The 19,359-nt window shown below is 38.7% G+C and overlaps 1 protein-coding gene across 2 annotated transcripts in view; it reads left to right on the forward strand.

Moving 5' to 3' along the window:
* The window catches only part of pof1b (POF1B actin binding protein), a 32,508-nt gene extending 16,579 nt beyond the window's left edge, over positions 1–15,929 (forward strand). Inside the window, exons 3-13 of one of the 2 annotated variants that reach the window (XM_051402307.1) lie at positions 1,443–1,702; positions 3,872–3,905; positions 4,195–4,275; positions 4,930–5,022; positions 6,397–6,510; positions 6,789–6,941; positions 7,362–7,481; positions 7,922–8,062; positions 9,209–9,279; positions 9,793–9,907; positions 11,844–15,929. In XM_051402307.1, coding sequence (XP_051258267.1) covers positions 1,443–1,702; positions 3,872–3,905; positions 4,195–4,275; positions 4,930–5,022; positions 6,397–6,510; positions 6,789–6,941; positions 7,362–7,481; positions 7,922–8,062; positions 9,209–9,279; positions 9,793–9,907; positions 11,844–11,864 — 1,203 coding nt within the window. In that variant the 3' untranslated portion in view covers positions 11,865–15,929. The remainder of the gene's footprint in view (positions 1–1,442; positions 1,703–3,871; positions 3,906–4,194; positions 4,276–4,929; positions 5,023–6,396; positions 6,511–6,788; positions 6,942–7,361; positions 7,482–7,921; positions 8,063–9,208; positions 9,280–9,792; positions 9,908–11,843) is intronic. The other variant, XM_051402308.1, reaches the window with a different exon arrangement.
* The last annotated feature ends 3,430 nt before the right edge of the window (positions 15,930–19,359 follow it).

A 19,359-nucleotide genomic window follows, 5' to 3' on the forward strand; every position in this document is an offset into this window, starting at 1 on the left:
TGTCAAAAAACACAAGCAACTTGTCTTTCACAAAAGAAAAAAAAGCGCCAAACTTCATTCATTACTCTGTATCAGATTTTAGCTCACTCAGGACTTTCCCTCTGGTGATAAGCTGGAGATGAGGTCATCTTGTTGCTATAAGGTGGAACTCAAGGTGTGGTGGGAGTATCTGAGAAAAATTTATGTTTAAAATGTAAAACAATTTTTTTCATCGTAGGAAATAAAGATAGAAGAAAAGTATCTGAAACAAGACTAAGATGAACATAAGTAACATAAGTTTGTCCTGTGTCGGTATACAAAGAGTGTGACAGGCAGGTGTATGCAAAGAGTAAAAGTGTTGTTCTGTGTGAAGAGTACACACAGCGGGCAGCTCAGTGTCAGATAACAGGTTATGCAACAACTGTTTGACTCGACTCTGTTGCTACATGTAGATAAAAGGAGGTGATGGGTGTGTTTGGCTTACAACACGTGTATGTGCAGCGTGGGCTGCGCCGGATTGCAGTGCGGAGATCCTGGGACCACAGTTTTTATCACTGAGCCTCTTAGAGGAGATTTATCACCAAATTATGATTGTAAACTATATGACATATGACATATGAGGACATTCTTAATGCTACACCTTACAATGATATTTAAGACAATAGTGCACTTTCAGCATATCAGTAACTTTACATGTTTTGTTTATGATGTATACTTTATTGTAGACCATAATGTTGTAGGTTTCAAAAAGTCTAACCTCTCACTAATATATCTACAGTATAAAAATGATGATTTAAAACCTGCTTATAAAGAAATTCAGTGCAACAAAAATAAAGAGATTTGCATCATAGCATGCTGTATGTCAAATCATTCTGCACATGATGGTTACTGTGATAGATAACCTAAATAGAATGCAAACAAATTTTAATAGTAGTAAAATGATTGAAAAATAATAACAAAGATAATTATTTTGTAGAATTAAATAATGTGTATATTTAGATGCAAGAAAGGCAAGTTTATTCTTGTTGAGCGTTTAGTCCAGTCGAAGTCAGTTTGAGACAAAATGTAAAAGAAACATAAGGCAACATAAAAAATACATTTAAATTGTTCAGTGCAGGTGCCAGTTAGTCTGCTACATGTTGGCAGCTGTTTTGCAGGATGCTGTGGATGCTGGATTTACTTGTTGCACCAAATTTAATTTCTTTAGAGAATCATACAAATGATGAAACATCACATCATCGCACTGCCATCTGAATGACATTTTGTATTATATATCATCTGTAAATCTGTAAATGAGATGAGAGCTTTTATAAAATGTTGAACACACATTGATTAATGTCCATAGATTTGAAATAACACATTTTTAGTGCAGCATTGCATAGATCATTGGGTGAAATTTTGACTTTAATTTATATTTAACACTGGAAACAATAACACCTGTCGTCTCTGTCGTGTTCTTCCAGGAGGAAGAGGAGGAGGAGGAAGAAGAGGAGGAGGAGGTAGTGGAGGTAGAAGAGGTGGAGATTGTCAACATCATACAGCAGAAGCCGTCGCCGGTGATAGAGAAGATCTCGAGGACGGCGGTGAAGACCGAGCTGAGGGAAGTGCCCCAGCCCACGAGGTTGGACACTCGCTACTTCGGCGAGCTGCTCGCCGACGTTTACAGGAAGAACTGTGACATCCACTCCTGCATCTCCGAGCATGTGTCCAAGATCCGTGGACAGTAAGTGCATGTTTAATTTCAGCATTATATGGACTAATTATGTCCCAGTCCATGCAAAATGATCATAGAAAGACAAATAGCTTCATACTTTCAGACATCATGCGTGTATCTGGGGTCGACTACCACCACCACAAAGTCCAGAGGAGGATGTTTAGAGTCACAGTTCATTTTTTTCCTCCATTTTCCTTATTCTATGGGTGTATGGATTGTTGTTCTAGTAGCATTTTTTTGCCACAGAGTATAAATATAAAGATTTACTATAAAACAACAAAACACAAAAAAACAAAATCAAGAGGACTGCAAAGCCAGTCAATAGATCAATACAATATCTATCTTGAGATCGAGACTGCAGATATTGAGTGGGATACTGTACTTAAATTGTTATATTCTCTTTTCCTATTCTCATTTGCTGAATTTCATGCCTAATTAACTGATCAGGTCTAGTGAGATGAACACATACTGCTTGCATTTGTTTACTCTGGTGTTAAATGTTAAATTTTGCCAAAAGACACACCCTAATTATTCCCAGCATTAAAATGAATGGACAAAACATGATGAGAAATAATATAGCACAAGCACAACTGCTTTTACTACTTTTAAATCTTGTGCATCTCACGACAACACAACAACATTGGAAACACTGTTAATTGAACAGCGCTAAAACTGTAGCTGCCAAAATTACCATAACACTGAATGAACACTAAAACGGGGCTGTTGTATTAAACTGCATTAGTTTTAAGTGTGTAAATAACCTGGCAGCTAATTGCATTATGTTAAGACTCAGACATTAAACACTGTTAAACTGACTCTCAAACATAAGGCGCTGATCCTCTTAGAAACAAACATTAGATGAAACCGGCCACAGACATATATCATAACAGAATAACAGGCTTTTATGTGATGAAATCATTCTGGCATATAGTTTGCTAGATGCCATGGGATGTTGTCATGGTGATAGACGCTGGGTTTGGTGGCTTGGATTAGTACCATGAGCGGCATGCTCTAACAGGTGCAACAAGACGAGTTTCGGTCGGTTCCATGTAGTTTCTTTAGTTTATGTTTTCCTTCTCCTGCAGGCGCGCCATGAACCATCATGTACAGTCGTATTGAAAAGTAGTATTAGTAGTAGTTTTGGTATTCATCCATCCACGGTTACTGCCTTTGAACACCGGTTACGTCACCTGAAAGTACTGCATTAGGCGGGTAGTTACAGGAAACCTTGGTGGGAAAAAGGGATGATGAAATGAGCTGTAGATCAGGTGGTCTGTTGCAGCCAATGACGGCGAGATACAACTCAGCACTGCAGGTTGTGACAGTGAGGGTTTTTGTCCACCGAGCTACCACCCAGGTGATTCATGTGTGTGTGTGTTTGTGTGTGTGTGTGTGTGTGTGTGTGTGTGTGTGTATGTTTCTGTCAACCGTCTACGACATGTGAGGTTCTAAATCACTGTACAACAAAAAAACTGTGTCGCCGTTGTATTGGCTGTTAAAAAGTTTAAATCTAGTGATATTTGTTCTTAAGGCCGACAAATCCCATCAGGGATCCCTGTCTGATAAGATTTTGTTTTTCCATAACTGCATACTGTAGATTGGCAGCTTAACAGTGGAGAGTGTCGTACTGTACTCATTCTTACACATTCTATCATTGGGCTAACTTTTAGTCAATTCAATAATAGTGAAATTAAAAAAAACATTACTCAGCATTTTTATGAAAATGAAGCTACATATTTGCACTCATTTTAAAAATGTCTGTCTTTCCGTACTGAGAGACTGACTACGGAAAAAAAAATTACCCCAAGAGAAATAGAGAACAACTCAAATATAAGAATATCTGTCTATTTATCACAATGTGATGAATACATAGAACACCTCTTCTCATGTCTGGTTAAAACCCTGTTGACTTAGAGCAGTGGTTCTCAAACTGTGGTTTGCTGACACTGTTGTGGGGACTTTTATTTCCCTAAAATTCAACTTAGATCCTTTTTTTCCCTTAGTTTTAGTTTCCCAATCGTTGTTGATTATTGCTAAAAATTGTCCAGTGTGGGGCGTGAACCACTGATTTAAAGTAAGAAGTGTGAGGCAATGTGAGATACAATCAGTGATTCACGCAGACCTCTTCCAGTCATGCTGCCGTCCTCATTGTTTGTCTTTCCTCTCTGTGTGTTACAGGAAACACCAGCTGGATCCCAGCAATGACTACAAGGTGAGAAACAAACCAGCATCACACATATCTGATAAATAAATCTGAACTGAGCGCAGCAGACACAACTTCATCTGTGTTTGAAGTCAACTTAGAGCCTCAGTGTAAAGTGATACCTTATGAAGAATGCAAGAAGAATTCATATAAAATGACCAATGATGCAGCCAGTACTTTTTCTTTGTCTGCACTTGTTCTTGACAAATGACAGAAATACAAATCGGAGGGAATCATCTTATTATGTCCACGGGGCTTTTGCATTCATTTGTTTCTTTGTGTCTGTGTATGTGTTCAGGTGGAGAGAGAGGAGGTGGAGGCTTTGCTTCCCAAAGGAGCCACTGAACTGACCAAACAACAAATCCGCTACCTGCTGCAGGTGAGTGAGAGATTTTGATCTTCTTTCTCATAAAACATCATTAAATTAAATATTGTTTAATTACGACACAGTTCCCCATTGACAATAATACAACATTCTATATACACATTTATTTATGTCTGCATTTTTACATTTGTATTTTTCCCATTTAGCGTCATTCTCTTTCATTGCTCTTTCATTGTCATCACTCATAACCGCTTTATAAACACTAATTGATGCCTGATAATACAGTATGACATAGCTGTGTTCATATATAATAATATGTAATTACAGACATGGACAAACACTTTACAAAGCCATTTATTAACTGTTTATACACATAATTCACACAGATTTTGCCATCTATAGTATTATTAGCTATGATTACATTATTACATTCAACTGTTTATAGACCAGTAATGATGCTTAATTGGAGGAGTTATAGTTAGATTTGAAAACCATAAAACCATTTCTTATATTTGCTTTCATCATGACCCACTGAATACTTATTGCTTATACACTGTTTGTAAAAGCTAAATAGAGAGAGGCGGTTAAAATGAAGCATTAACATTTATTTATTTATGACTCTAAAAACAACATGACTACGATATTATTTCTCAGAGATTTGGTATCTGACTGCAGGTTGTTAATGTGTTCATTCCCTTTCTGTGTCAGACTCGTCTCACTGCAGATAAGAGCATGCGTCTACTGCTGTCCACCTTCAGCAGTCTGAGAGAGGAGCTCCTCCACATGTCTGAGGACCTGCGGGTAAGAGCTGCCACCACCTGGAAAGAGAAACGTTCCTATGTGAAGTGATGTTGAAGGAGTTTGGTTGAGTCTAGTTTTGTCATCATAACTTTTTCTTTTTATATTTCAACGCTGCACCCTCCAACATGAAGTTAAATATCCGCTTTGAATGTAAATCGGGACGATTACAACTCAACGTGCAGCTCTGTGTGAACCAACAGCTAACTCTTTCAACCTTAACTATAATTGTAACTTAAAAAGAAGCCATAGCCTCTAGCTTGACTCCATGGTGGCTGTGGAAAACTAACAAAACGTTTAGGAGCAATCAGATCATCCTAACCTGGCTGATAAATTACATGACAAGTGACACGACTAAATTCCTGGATAGAAATACCACAAAGATAAATTTAAATAAAAGAAAAAAACATAGTGGTTCTTTAGTTACTCAAGCAAAAGTAATAAAATCTGCAGTTTCTTCAGCAAAATGTTTGTAAAGTATCTTACTAGATTACTGTTACTAGTGCATGAATATTCTGGAGGGAGATTTCAGTTACTGCATAAGAAATAGGTAAGTTGTATATTTTGAAATTCCTTATCTGCAAAGTAACTAATAACTATAGCTGTACAATATATGGTGTGCAATTATAAAGTCAGAATGCGTTGTAAAGGACTAGAAATACAAAGTAACATAAAATGGAAATAGTTAAATAAAGTACAACTACCTCACACAACATAATTGCAGTACTTGAGTACTATTCTATAAATGTACTTAATTGTTTGCCACCAGATATTTATATATTAAACTTAGTGTTGATCCTAGAATTCTGATATCAGTACCAAGGCGTGATTTCTGCACAGTTACAAAAGACTCATTCCAAGTTTATATTTTGAATAATGAGATGGAAAATTTAGCACAAGTGATATTTTTAAAGCACATTGAAAGCAAGATATTCTCCGTTCCTGCCTTCTTTAATGCATCTGAACACCAACAACCAAATGCATCAGGAAGTTGTGTTACATAAATAAAACATTTGCATCAAGATCCAGAACGGTATGTCCCCACGGCCTGCCGAACCCATTATATGAGCGCTTCACATTCTCAGTGCAAGCTAATTAAATGCTTTATATTACACCAGACATGTACAGGCTTCAGGCCACATAATAACAGCTTATCATTGCCAGTGTTAGAACAGTTTGGTGGAGTCAGTTCTATTGTGCGCTTACATTCCTGAACAGAAACAATTAGCATCTTTTACAACAAAAAGAAACTAAAACGTAGCTATCCAATCCAAATTCAGAAAGTGCAGCAATCAACAATTAAACAAAATGTGATTGATCCACTTATTAACCAACTTAGTGCCGTTAACATGAAGGTATGACTGTCTGTGCTCACAGCGCCTGGAGAGCGAGAAGGAGGCGTTGGAGAGAGATCTGAGTTTCAAAGCAGACCAGGCTCGGCAGTATGACTGCCTCCTGGAGGCCGTCCGAGAAAACAACAGACAGCTCCAGGTACAGTACACCTATACGTGTGTTTGTTTTCTCTCAAATTAATGATCTGTTCTACAATAGACTAGAATGTATAGATATTGTCATATTTCATAGTAGACTAAATAACTTTTGGACTTTTGTAAGACAAAACGAGACATTTAAAAAAGTCACCTCAGGCTCTGGGTAGTTGTGTTTGGGGTGACGTATTACACAGATCAGCCTCTCCCATTGCTGATTTGTGAATCTGTGTGTGTCTGTGTGCATTTCTGACTCTCTGTGTCTGTGTCGTCCCTCTCCAGCTGTCTCTAAAGGAAACCAGCGCCTCCCAGCGCTCCCTGGAGAGCCAGCTCATGAGCACCCGAAACAACGACTCGAGCCGCGAGTTCAAGGTTAAAGAGCTGGAGGGGAGGATGAGAGCGCTGGAGAAGGAGAACGAAATGCTCCGACAGAAAGTAACACGCCACCTAAAAGTTATTCATGGACAGATCACTTGTAGTTAACGTGTTTGATTACGCAGTTGTGAGGATTCATGCTTAGACCAAAAAAAATATATATGTTGATCATGGGTTTGGAAACAAGGTGCAGGTGCAGGTAGCCTGCAGTTAAAACCGTTTGGCTTTTTGATCAATGTTACAGTTACAAGCCATTTTGATGACATAAATCAATCCAAATGAGGATTCAAACAAAAACTCTTGCATGTTTGTCATGATGTTTTAAAGTCAATAATCAAAAAGAAATAATTGGTCTTTCATGTGCAAACTCGACCTAACTTTCAATAAAGAAAGAAGCATTAGCAGTACATATGATTACTGGTACAGGTTTAATGCAAACTGTTCAAATAGTATGAAAATCTTCTTTCCTTCATTCCTCAGCTGGCCGGCCAAGGCAACAGCACCACCCTGCATATCAAGACAGAGGAGTTGTCCCGTCAGTACAAGGACCAGCTCAGCTCCATGAAAAGAGAAAAAGATGAGGAGATCCAGAGGCTGCGGGTGAGAATAAAACCACACTGCTGGCAGCGTTAATTAACATTCATTTGAGCAATATTTCAATGTATTGCCAAACCCCTGCAGCAGTAAGGACATTCCCATCAACCTTAGTTATTCGTAGCTCAGTTATTAGCAGATCCTACCACCATTATTTTGGTAACACCCTTATGAAGACTGCTGAATGTTTATTGAATGGTGCACTGCAAAAGAGTTGTTTTGATTGTTGCACAGATTGTAAAGCCCTCTGCATGTTCAGTGAAGTCAGATTTATATATGTACAATATATAGCCTCAAATTACAATCACAAAAAGTCCCCCCCAAAAAATGTCCTCAGGACAAAAAAGACAAAAGCTATAACCTCTTGCAGAACAGGTCTTGTAAAAGAGCTTTAATGTAAAATACTTTGTCCTTTTGTCCCTCTTCTCCCTCCGTCCTTCCTCCAGTCCCAGATAACAAAGATCCAGACAGAGATTAGCACCACCACCACCACCAAGTCGTCCTCAGAGAAGAGTCTCCAGCTGAAGATCTCAGAGCTGATCGCCATGTTGGAGCAGCGGCAGACCATCATCACCCGACAGGAGGAGGTCTGTAGTGTAACACCCCAATTGAATAAATGTACTTTCAACTAAAATGATTAATCTGTCCTGTATCGTGAGGACTGACTGACATCATCAACTCCTGTAGTTCCAGTGAGACAAACTTTTTTCTGCATGGTCATGTAACCAAACTGGACAGATATCTGTTTTGTTTTTTTTTCAAAGTTAGGGGACCGGGATCAGCTCCAGTCTGTTCAAAATTGCATGCTTTTAAAAAAAGCTTAATTCTAACAATTTTTAACAAAATATAAGCCCAACGTCTGTTTATGTATTTTATAATTACAGAGGAAGACTTAAATCAAAAACAAGGCCGCCTTAAAGAACCACAGCAGTGTTTTTACATGTTCTGGATGCTAAAATGCAAATCAGGTGTTATCACGTGATAACAGGTTAACACAGGTGCTACACTCTGAACAAACAAAAGGAGTGTGTGTGTGTGTATATGTGTGTGTGTGTGTGTGTTTGGTGGTGCAGAAATAAAGCGCGGGACTTACCTGGAATGTTACAGAAATCATGAAAACCAGGCCAGCAAGTTTTTATTACAGAACACTGAACTGTTTACATTGAAACTCTCTCTCACACACACACACACACACACACACACACACACACACACACACACACACACACACTCTCAGTCTTGTGACCTGATATGTTCCTTCATTACACTCATTAGTTTTCACCTTTCAGGTCTTATTGCATTCTTGTTTTCGTGCAGCACCGACTGAAGCGGGCTGTCAGTTAAATTTAACCATAGGAATGTGAGTGCTGCTGGCCTGACCTTCCTTTGTTATAGTTGCTCACACAAACACACAAAGAGCTGCAGCCAGTTTTGGTTTAAGTTCATTTGCATTTAAATGAAATAAAGAAACTGAAGAAGAGAAGCAGATGAGAGAATAAGAAAATCAACTACAGAACTCCTTTTCCAATTTAACTATAGAAGAAAATGAGACCCAATTGGGTAATAAAAAACAAAATAACAAAAAGGTATGAATACAGATATATTATTTTAGTGAACTTCAGCATAAAGCACCTACTGTATTTATGTGGAACACTGGCCTGTAAGCACACAGTACCTGTTGCTAAGTTTCTTAGCTTGCTGACCACCGACCTTTGACCTTTCGTGGCCCTCAGGAGATCAGGAAGCTGATGCATGAGAGGAACGACAGCTCCAAGAACGTCACCAAGACCATCATCACCAAGAGGTAAAACATCACAGCAAACTACACACAGATTACACACACAATGTTAGTTATTAAAAACTAAAACTCTTTCCAGTTTAAAATGCAGACTTCCTTAAGGCACTATCGCCTCCTCATAGCCCCGAAGCTCTGCTGGAAGTAGCAGCTTTAATGAGAAATCAGCGAAGCAACAATTGTTTGAAACACTGACCAATGCGACTCAACGGGAAAGTGGATTATGCAGCTCGAGTGGATACGTCTTAACACGTTTTCAACATTACTTTTGGTCCATTTGACTGCTGTGAATGCGAGCTGACTACACAAAAGAGAAAACCTGTTAGTGAGTATTTGATAGTTAAAAGAAAAAAAGTTAAACTAGAGAGGTAGAAATATCTAATTTAACAGTACAGGAGGTTAATACAAAAAAGGTCCGCCCCAGTCTGTTAAAAAAACAAATTGATATCTTAGACTGAAAACTTAAAACTGTCTGTTCAAGCCATAACATATGTCAATATGTGTCACTGTGTGTATGTGTAGGTACAGGAACCAGTACCCTCTCCTCGGTCTGCTGAGCGATGACTACCAGGCCACCTCGCCCGTCAAAGAAGCCAAGACCATCGTCATCGAGAGAACTGGAGAGATGATTAAACAGGTAAAAAGAGAGAGAGGAGGAAAAGAAGAGATAATTGAAGTAGACGACCAAATAGAATAATATAGGGAAACCAGTATTGCTCAGCGCACTGCATGGTAAAATATTAGCCACCAGCAGCAGACTGATGGAGGAGTTTGGTGTCAGGAGTCTCTCTTTAATCATGTTTGATGCAATGAAACAGCAGACATTGAGCAACGCTGCTGTGTGACAGAGGCGTGTGTTTGTCATATGATGATGAGCAGAATAATTCTGAGAAACCTGCTGGCACTGAGGCGCCATGCTAAATTCTGTCCCTGCTGACTGGCACGACAGACGACTTTCACCAAGTCGCACCACATTCAACACCGACTTAATGAAAGTCCAGAGGTCATGGTGAGGGTGAGGGATTTCTAGCACTACATAACATACAATACTCTAAAAAAAAGTTGATTTTGCAAAATTTAATGAATTATATGAGATGTGACATTAGCAAATGTTGTCCTATGTGACAAAAAGGCTGATGTCTTTTTGCTTCATTGTTTGTCTTTTTTACCATTGAACTACTGAACACATTTGTGTCATCAAAAGCAATTTTCTATCTAGCTAATGGCTAAATATCCAATATAGTGATGCATGTGCCATGCTTCGTGATCTCAAAGCTTTAATAGGACTGTTGTTTATTGGTAAGTACGGTAAGGGGTGATCTGTAATCAGATGAAATGGTGCCACCTTGTGGTAAAAAGGTGCTGCTGCAGGTATTCAATACTCTTAAATCGGTGTTCTGCATCAGGTGATTCACAATTAGCTATAAAAAATATTTGACATGAATTTGCTTGTACACTTGTTCTCTATTGCACCAGACATTCTGGTTGGGATGAAAAGTTAGAAATGTAAATTGGTCTTTGACATAATAATAATTCTAACTCAGCTGACTTTATTCAGAGCTTAGGAGTGTCTGTGTTACACTGCATATACAGAACATAAAGTCCAATATAAACTGGCTTATTAAACTGCACTACAGCACTGTGATCTTTTTTGTAACCTAATCTTATGTGTAAGATCAGCCAAAAAAAAAACAAACAAAAACAAAACATTGACATACTTTTTAAATCCCACTTAAAATACCACTTGACATAGAGTTTTCCCATTTCCTATGTGTCATGAATGCAGCACAAGGGCTATGTATCATGCCAAACTGCTTAAGGTGCATTCAAATGTAAATTATTTTCTACTAAAGAGTATGCTGCTGGCAATCATCTGAAGTGATGCATGTGTAGATTGTTTTGTTAATTCACTTTAGTTTGCACTGTCTGCCAGATTCTATTTTTTTTTAAATACTAATACAAGGAGTGGCTAAAGTCACATTTTCAAATAACTAACATTGAGGCTCATGCCGCGTTCATATCAAATCGGAGTTATCATAATTATGATGTTCTGACTTATTATTATTGTAATTACAATTGGAAACTCTGAAAGCTCTGATATATTTGACTGTACACTTAAAAAAGGTCCAAACAAACCAGCAGCAACCAAGTTCACCTGTGTCATGCTGTCATGGAAGATTTTATTAATCCTCAAACAACTAACTCTAATCATTCAAATATCCTGATGACGTGAACGCTTACAAGTTGTTATCCCGTATGATGTGAACACAGCATTAAGCCAAGTTATCCAAATTGTTTATTTGAAAGTGAAAACGAGGAAAAGCAAACTGTCCCAAAACTGTGCACAACTACGGTGAGTACTGTAGGTAAACGTTTAACCACGAAGTTGCCCTTAAAGTAACTGTCACCTTGGTTTTCTCTGCATTTCAGTGAACAAACATAGAATGATGGCCAAAACTTAAGACTGTAATACAAAAACTTGTCTGCCTTCATTTTTTTTCACTTTTTAAAGCTGACTAAACATTTGTACAAAATGTACTGACTGCACCTGTGTTTTGTTTATTTCGAAACAGGAAATCATTACTACCCCTTAAAGACACACTGCTTCTCTCCGACAGGAATGATTGAACGACAAGAAGACCCAGACGTCAACCCCTCCCCCCCCCCCCCCCCCCCCCCCGCCCCGCCCTCCCTCATCCTCAGGGCTCCCAGGGTTGGTGGTGGTTGAAATCCCCCTCTCCCCCCCACCTAAATTTTGGATCAGTGGTTCAGATCTTGGGTTTGACCAAATTGAGCTTGTCTGGGGTGACTGTTTTATTTGGGCTTTTTTTGACAAGGGAACAAATAATCAAAGACCAAATCTTCTCAGAAAATGCTACAGCCTGTTGGTTGTGCAATGGATTAAGGTGGCAGTAATGAAGCGATCATGACAACTGGGAACTGGGCGAGATTTGAGCTGAACAGTGGGCTGTTTTATTAAAAAATCTGAGCTGAGATGATGTACTATTTGGTTCGCACAGAGAAGTAACAAGTGAGCTTGACTAAGTAAAGTTTCAAGGTTGAAAAGAACTGGCCTTTGATTGGCTGCTCTCCATACTGCCTGCAGTAGTCATGTGAGAAATAATAAAATAAAAATAAATGTGTATGAGGTTGTTTTAAAATAAAGCTCTTTGCTAACATTTCTAAATTTAACTTTTAATGTCTCGGTCTGATTCCTACATTAACATTGAAACATGGCCTTTTGATGGAGAATGTTAAGTTGACTATTTTGACCAGGTAAATACTAAGTTAGCACTCTGCAGTAGGGTTGGGAAATCACGATACATTGCACAGAATCGAATCACTGAACATGTGATTTTGTCATATACTGCAAGACAGTCATCTGTGATTAAGTATGCAACTGAAGAAAAAAACTAAAATTGCTAAATATATGCGAAAAGTCTATTATTTTTCTGTTTCCTAGCTAACTGCAAAAGGCCAAATTGCCAGAAATCAGAACAGTTCAGAGCTAAACATTCTGGAGTAAAAGAAAGTTGCAGCTCTGTCTCAGTATCACAGGAGATAGTATTGTGATATATTGCTGTATCGATTGTTTGTCCCATCCCTACTTGGCAGGTGAGCTTATAGATTACAGTAAGGCTGCATCCAGCTCCATGTGGATGTCGCCTTCCCTTGAATCAAAGGGGCTGATCCCCGAAATGCGAGAATGAGAGATCGCTGCAGAACAAAGTGAACAAACTGATGGGATGTCCCAATTCCATACTGCATACTAATTCTAAGCAGATTTTGAATATGCATCCATGGTGTACTGTAAATGACAAAGTTTAGCGTACTCAAACCAGAGAGTGTGCATACTAAATACAGTGTACAATTTGAGCATGCTGTCACCATGCACAAAGAAAATAGTTTTATTTTTATTATTAAAGAGTTTATTTGGCAGTGATATTCCATCCAACATTGCACAATAATGGTAAAGTATGTTTATTTCTTTATACTAACTGCTAAAACAGTATAGTATAAGGATTAGTATGTAGTACATGCTAAAGATATTGCATGAATGGATTTGGGATACACCATGAGTTTCAGTTTGTGAAACAAAGAGTAATATATTCTGTAGTTCCCTCAGTTGTCCTCCCTTTCAGCATGAATAGTTCACAGCAAGATGTCACACAGGGTAGGGGCTGTACACGCTCTATGGCAGGGAATAAATAGGGCTTGTATCACTTAACAATAGTAGTTCCAATTCAGTGCCTGAGTTTTGGTACCAAACCATTCTCAATACCTTAGTTCCCCTCCATTTGACAGTATTCAAATATTCAAATATTAAAGAATAAATCAACAAGATTCCACATTTGAGTAAGCTTTCAATGTTAACATTCACTATTTGACAGCTGTTGACATATGGTACTACAGGCACGTTGGTCGATACTCAGGCTGACCTATAAATGTAAAGTTATGAATTTGTCATTATCTGATCAATTACAATTCCACACTGTGGAGAAGTTGTGGTCAAAAGACAGAAAGATCTTAAGCATTTTGTTCCATTTATTAATCAGGACTGTTCAGTTTCCTCAGTTGATCTCTTGCTCACGTGGAACCAAATGCTACCAAACTTACCAAAAGAGTGCCGTCTCAGCTTCCAGTTGTCACTAATGCACGTTCAAAGAAACCTGGTGCCATCTAGCATGTAGCATGAGATCCTCCTCAAAGCCACCACACCTGTGCTAGCCCAGGGGACGAGGAAGTGGATGTGTTACTATGATTGCTACTCTGCATGTAAATAGTTATATATATAAAGATATATTTGTAAGATGGGCACGCTCAGTGAATGTTTTTTTCTGATGTAACTGTAGAGCAGCCCTCCTGCGTTACAGTTCTGATGAACATTTAAAAAATGTTCAGATTGGGTAGTTTGGTTTACTTTTGTTTTTATGTGCCCACTGTGTTATTGTGTTTTCTTTTTTTTTTTTGAGGTCTTGTTAGCCTCTGAGGTGCATGGGTATGTGCTGTTCACATGTAGCTTTCATCTGGTTGTAAAAGTGGGATCTGGGTTGGGACTGTGCAATGTCTCACATCCATGAGAAGAAGTGCAAGCTTGCACTCCCTCCCATGGGTGTGATGCATTGCAAAGGGTGGGTGGGGGTGGGGGTTGAGCTTTAGGGTTGGATGGCTGGATGTATGGAACTGGAGCATGATTTTATGGGGGTCTTAAGATGGTGGAAGAACATTTTAAAGCACAATATTATGTAAATCGTTTACTGAGTTTTCCTGGCTCTGTTCAAGCTTTTTACACAAGGAAGCATGTTGATGGCTTCGTGTCCACTGGGTGCTCGTCTTTAAGGTGCTGCAGTCTGTTTCACTGATACGCAGCATGATTGCAGTTCAGGGTAGAAAGCTGACAGAACCCTTCACACTGAATCTCGCCTTTACACTGAGGTGGGTTATTTATATTTGGAACAAAAAAAAAAACCTTCAACTATTGAACGTTGACAGCTGTTTTCACTTTCCTGCTGCCAGTAAAACGACCACATTATACACATGATGAAGTAGTAAAGATATTATAGTAGTTGCATTTGTACAGGACGCGTATTAAGAGCAATAAACAGATGTAACTTACACAGGCAACCTAAGTGACATCAGTTGTCTCTCAGATTTCCTTTGAATATAGACATTCAGAGTCTATTTATTTTCTGTTAACAAATTAAAAGCCCTGTTATTACCTATATACTGTATATTTCATAATGCCTACTGAGAGCTTTTTGTATATATTGAACTGACCGTTTGTTTTTTGCTATTTCTGATATTCAGCCTGACCTTGATGACTGATTCTCATTTGTGTAATAATAATAATAATAATAATAATAATAAGTCTTCATGCATAATTCTAGAAGCTCCTGCATGATTTAGTGCGTCAGGTTGAGTTTTAAGTTGTCACTTAATTTGACATAGACATGTACTGTGACTTGACAGGCTGCAGCACAAATTCCTTGCTACTAGAGTAGTTTAAAATGTGTAAAACGTGAAAAAAGTTTTAGCCATACTGCACCGACATTCCCTCTAGATGCTTGATTAACACTGCTAACAGAAAAAAAGCTACCCAGTGGACACAAAGTCGAACTTCTGTAGGAAGCCTGTAAAAATATGTTCATGGGACCTCAAGTGTCTTATTGAGTTAGCTTGTTGGCAAGCCAATGTTAGGCCGACGTTGCTGTTTAGATGACAGGATATCATTATCTGGTCAGTTGGTCAAAATCTGACGACTGTGATCATTTTCAAACAGCTTTGGCAGCATCGGACCAATAGTGGCTCTTTGGTTGCCTAAAGAAAGGCCTTCAAATTTGCTTGCTATCTGGGTAATCTGTGAGGAGACCAAATCCTGCCTTTCTTTGCCAGCAGAGAATAAATTGTATGCTGTGCTAAATTAACTGGTTGTAGCTAATCTTCAAATAGATGTGTCTAAATATATTTTCGTAAGCAAACTATTTTCTTTATTCTCCAGTTCAAGAGGATTTGGGCTGCTAGCCTGGCTACACTGCCTCAGTCCTCTCCAATGAGAAATGTTTCAGCTGTGATAGATTGTGATTAAAATCAATAATGTATCTTTGCAAAAGTGCACTTGTTTTGTGTTTTAAAGCGTGATAAAAACTGCTCGATCAACATCATCGCGTATGGTTGTGTTAAGGGGCCAGTTCACCCAAAATCATTACACAGGACTAAAACCTCTCTCCTTCTTTACCTTCGTCTTTCACTCACTGTCTCTCTTTTTATCTGTATGTGCGCTTCCTGTCTTATTTTCTGTGTCTATTTCTTCTTTATGTTACACAATAATGTAAGTTCAAACCGTCGACCATGAAATGTAGTCGTAGGTCCCCTCCGTTCTATGCTGCTATATAGCAAGTTTAACTCATTGTTCAGCGGTCCGGCCACAACTTTACTTTTTTTTTGTTTGCTCTAGTAGCTCTACCTGCACAGCACCAAACAGAAGACAGGCATAGTTAGCAACTAGCTGGTTGAACTTAGCATTTGTCAGGTGAAGACCCAGATTTCCTTCAGAAGTTGGTAGGGACTAAAAACAGAGCTAAAAGAGTGTGAATATTGGAATTACATTAATGAGATGGACTCATGATGGTGCTTAACTGCTGTATGTGTAGATCAGCAACTATTTGCCAACACACTTGACATAGAAGCGTAAAAGGTGATAATATGTCAATGTTGTGTCCATAGCTTGTTTCTGCTGCCCCCAAGTGGCCCAAAATAGTATTTCTGCAGTATTCCTATGCAAGTTCCTGGGATTGTGGATAAAATAATTATTCAAAGTGTCTCCAGCAGAGGGAGCCAGCTCCCCTCAGCAGCTCTCTCCTCACTCGGGGTCAATGAGTGGAGCTGATGGAGCAGAGAGACAGAGAATGAGGTCATCGCAGCTCTGTAGGGCTTGGCTCAGTTGGCTGCTTGTCAACCATTTTGACTTCAGTCACTGTTCTCAAAGCCCACATGGCCACAGAGAAAGCAAAACCACCAGAGAGCACTGCAAAGGGCCATGACTAGCCTGACACACAACCAGGCCCGAAAAGTAACAGGTTACATGCAGAAGGATTACAGTGACCGTCACTAATTAGCTGCTGTAACTGATTATGGAGACTGAACAAATGATCTGATTTTAGATTCGAGAAAAGACAACATGAGAATTGTCTGTTTTGGGGAAATATCCCAAATTACAGAAACCCCAAAATTCCTCCCCAGATAATATTCTGTTTGGAGGAGTCCAAATATCAACTTTGAAGCAAAAAGTGTATTTGAAAGGGAAAAACAGTCTTCAAAGCATTAAAATAGCAGTAAATAGTAAAAAGGTATCCAAAAGAAACGTAAGCCATTTTGGACTCCACAAATGATTTCTTGGTACTCAGAGACTGTCTAATGTATTCCACAAATAGAAAGATAATAAGGGACACACACTGACAGGGACAACAGCTTTAGCATCATAACTGATCATTCCTTCTGAAAATATTGTGCTTTTAATTTTCTGTAATATTTTTTTCTAACCATGTTTTTATGTTTCCTCTTGAGTTTTTCAAAATGGCCATAGGATGGACTGATAAAGTCCATTACAACTGTTACTGGGACTAAGTTCATGGTATAGTTGAAATCATTCTGCATGTTTCCTCTCTCCTCACTGACACATTTCTTGACTGAATCGATTATGCAGCCCATTCTATGTAGGCCTCATGAATTAAATATAAGGCGTTACACTGAACAAAAAAAAAAACATGTATGAAGTTATTTAAACCTGGATTAAATCATGATATGTTTTCCATTGTCTTTAATAATGTAAAGTGCAGTAATAGTAGATTGAGTTGTGAAGCAGAAATGTTTCTGCCTGTTGTGCTTTTTTTTGTGGATTAAATGTGTAGGACTTGATCTAAAGATGCATCGGTCTGGCATGGTGGTGCTTGCAAATATTAGTGTGACATTGAGAGTGAATTAGTAGCCAGACATATTTTCACATGTTTTTTAAGCGCTGTACCAGTGCAGGAGAAATCTCTGGCTGAACCTGACACTGACATATTATCATCTCTTAAAAGGGGACCTATTATGCTTTTCCATTTCTGTTGTTATATCATGTTATGTTGGGTGTTGATATTAAACAAGGCCAAAGTGTCAAATAATCAGATAAACATATGTATAAGTAATTCTTTGAGCAAAAAGCTCAGAATTCAGACCGTCCTGAATGCAACATTTCCCTTTCCAACTAGCTGCTGCTAACTGCTAACAGACTAGAAGCTCATGCACCGGTGCTCCCGGCAGTCCAGAGCTCCTGTATAGAGTTGCAACAATAAACACCAACACTGCTAAGTTAGCTGGATTGCCAACCAGCTTACAGCAGCAGCTAGTTAGCAGCTAAAGTAGCTAACTGCTAACACAAGTAGCTACAGTTATTTCCATCAGGAAACAGTAAATCACTTAAAGTCGAAGCAGAGCAGCCAGTGGACAACTCGACATCTTGCACATGCACACAGTCACTGATACATTGTCAGTATGTAATATTAATAGTATATAACACTTATAGGATTTTAAGATTATTGGACATTCATGGTCACGGTTAAAAGAAAATTACAACGACTGTCGGTTGGAACAGTCGTTGACCCATCCATCCACCCTGACCTCTTCTCTCTCTGAGGACCTTGTGGCTCTATAATAACGTCAGACTACTTCCTCCTTTGCTCCCAATGGACAAATATCCAAATTCCTCCAGCAGCTAGACATGTTTGTCACTTGAGCGTTAACATGTGTCGTCTTTGGGCATTTGCTGAAATGACTGATGCTGTTGTTTTTCTTGGGAGGACAATCTCCAACTTTATCTACATCGTCTGAACCTTCTCACACAAACTTTTATTCAGCAAACACATTTTTTTCCCCTGTGTGCACATTTATGTCTTTTTCACAGGGGTATAATAATCTCTTACACACATGCCTTCTTTCTATCTCTCTCTCCACCATATAAAACTTATTTCTCTCACATTCAAGCTTATGCACCACGTCTGATGTATACACTCTCACTCTATCTGTCTGTAAACCCAATATCCTCTGAGGCCCGGGGGTTTTAGAGTGTAAAGGCAGTGCAGAGGCAGGAAGAGAGAGACTGCATTATCCACATCAAAGAGCCAGAGTTAACAGCCATAATCAATGCTTCCCCATTACGCACTCCAGTCTGCCTTGGCCTCTCTCTCCCTCCCTCTCTCTCTTTCTTTCTCTCTCTCTCATCAGATCAGCTTCATTGGCATCAATGGAAGTATGATAATATTGGCAAAAAAAAAAGTGGGAAATCATCAACAAAAGGTGGCAGTGCATAGAAAGAGGCTGGTTGATGCTTTGAAACAGTCTGAACAGCCTCCCAAAATGTGTATTTTGAGAAATATCAAGTAATGTAAACAGATTTTACAATAATCCTTGTTATGGTTCATGTAAAAGGTTATTATCGAGAGTGCAGTCTCTTTTTAATCTCAACCCAATTCAGTTTTGCCCAATTTGCATGAATGGATGACAGCTGCAAAAAACTAAATGACAAACTGACATTATTAACAATAAGACTAC

The sequence above is a fragment of the Dicentrarchus labrax genome, unplaced genomic scaffold (genome assembly GCF_905237075.1).
Source record: "Dicentrarchus labrax unplaced genomic scaffold, dlabrax2021, whole genome shotgun sequence".
Lineage (NCBI taxonomy): Eukaryota > Metazoa > Chordata > Actinopteri > Moronidae > Dicentrarchus > Dicentrarchus labrax.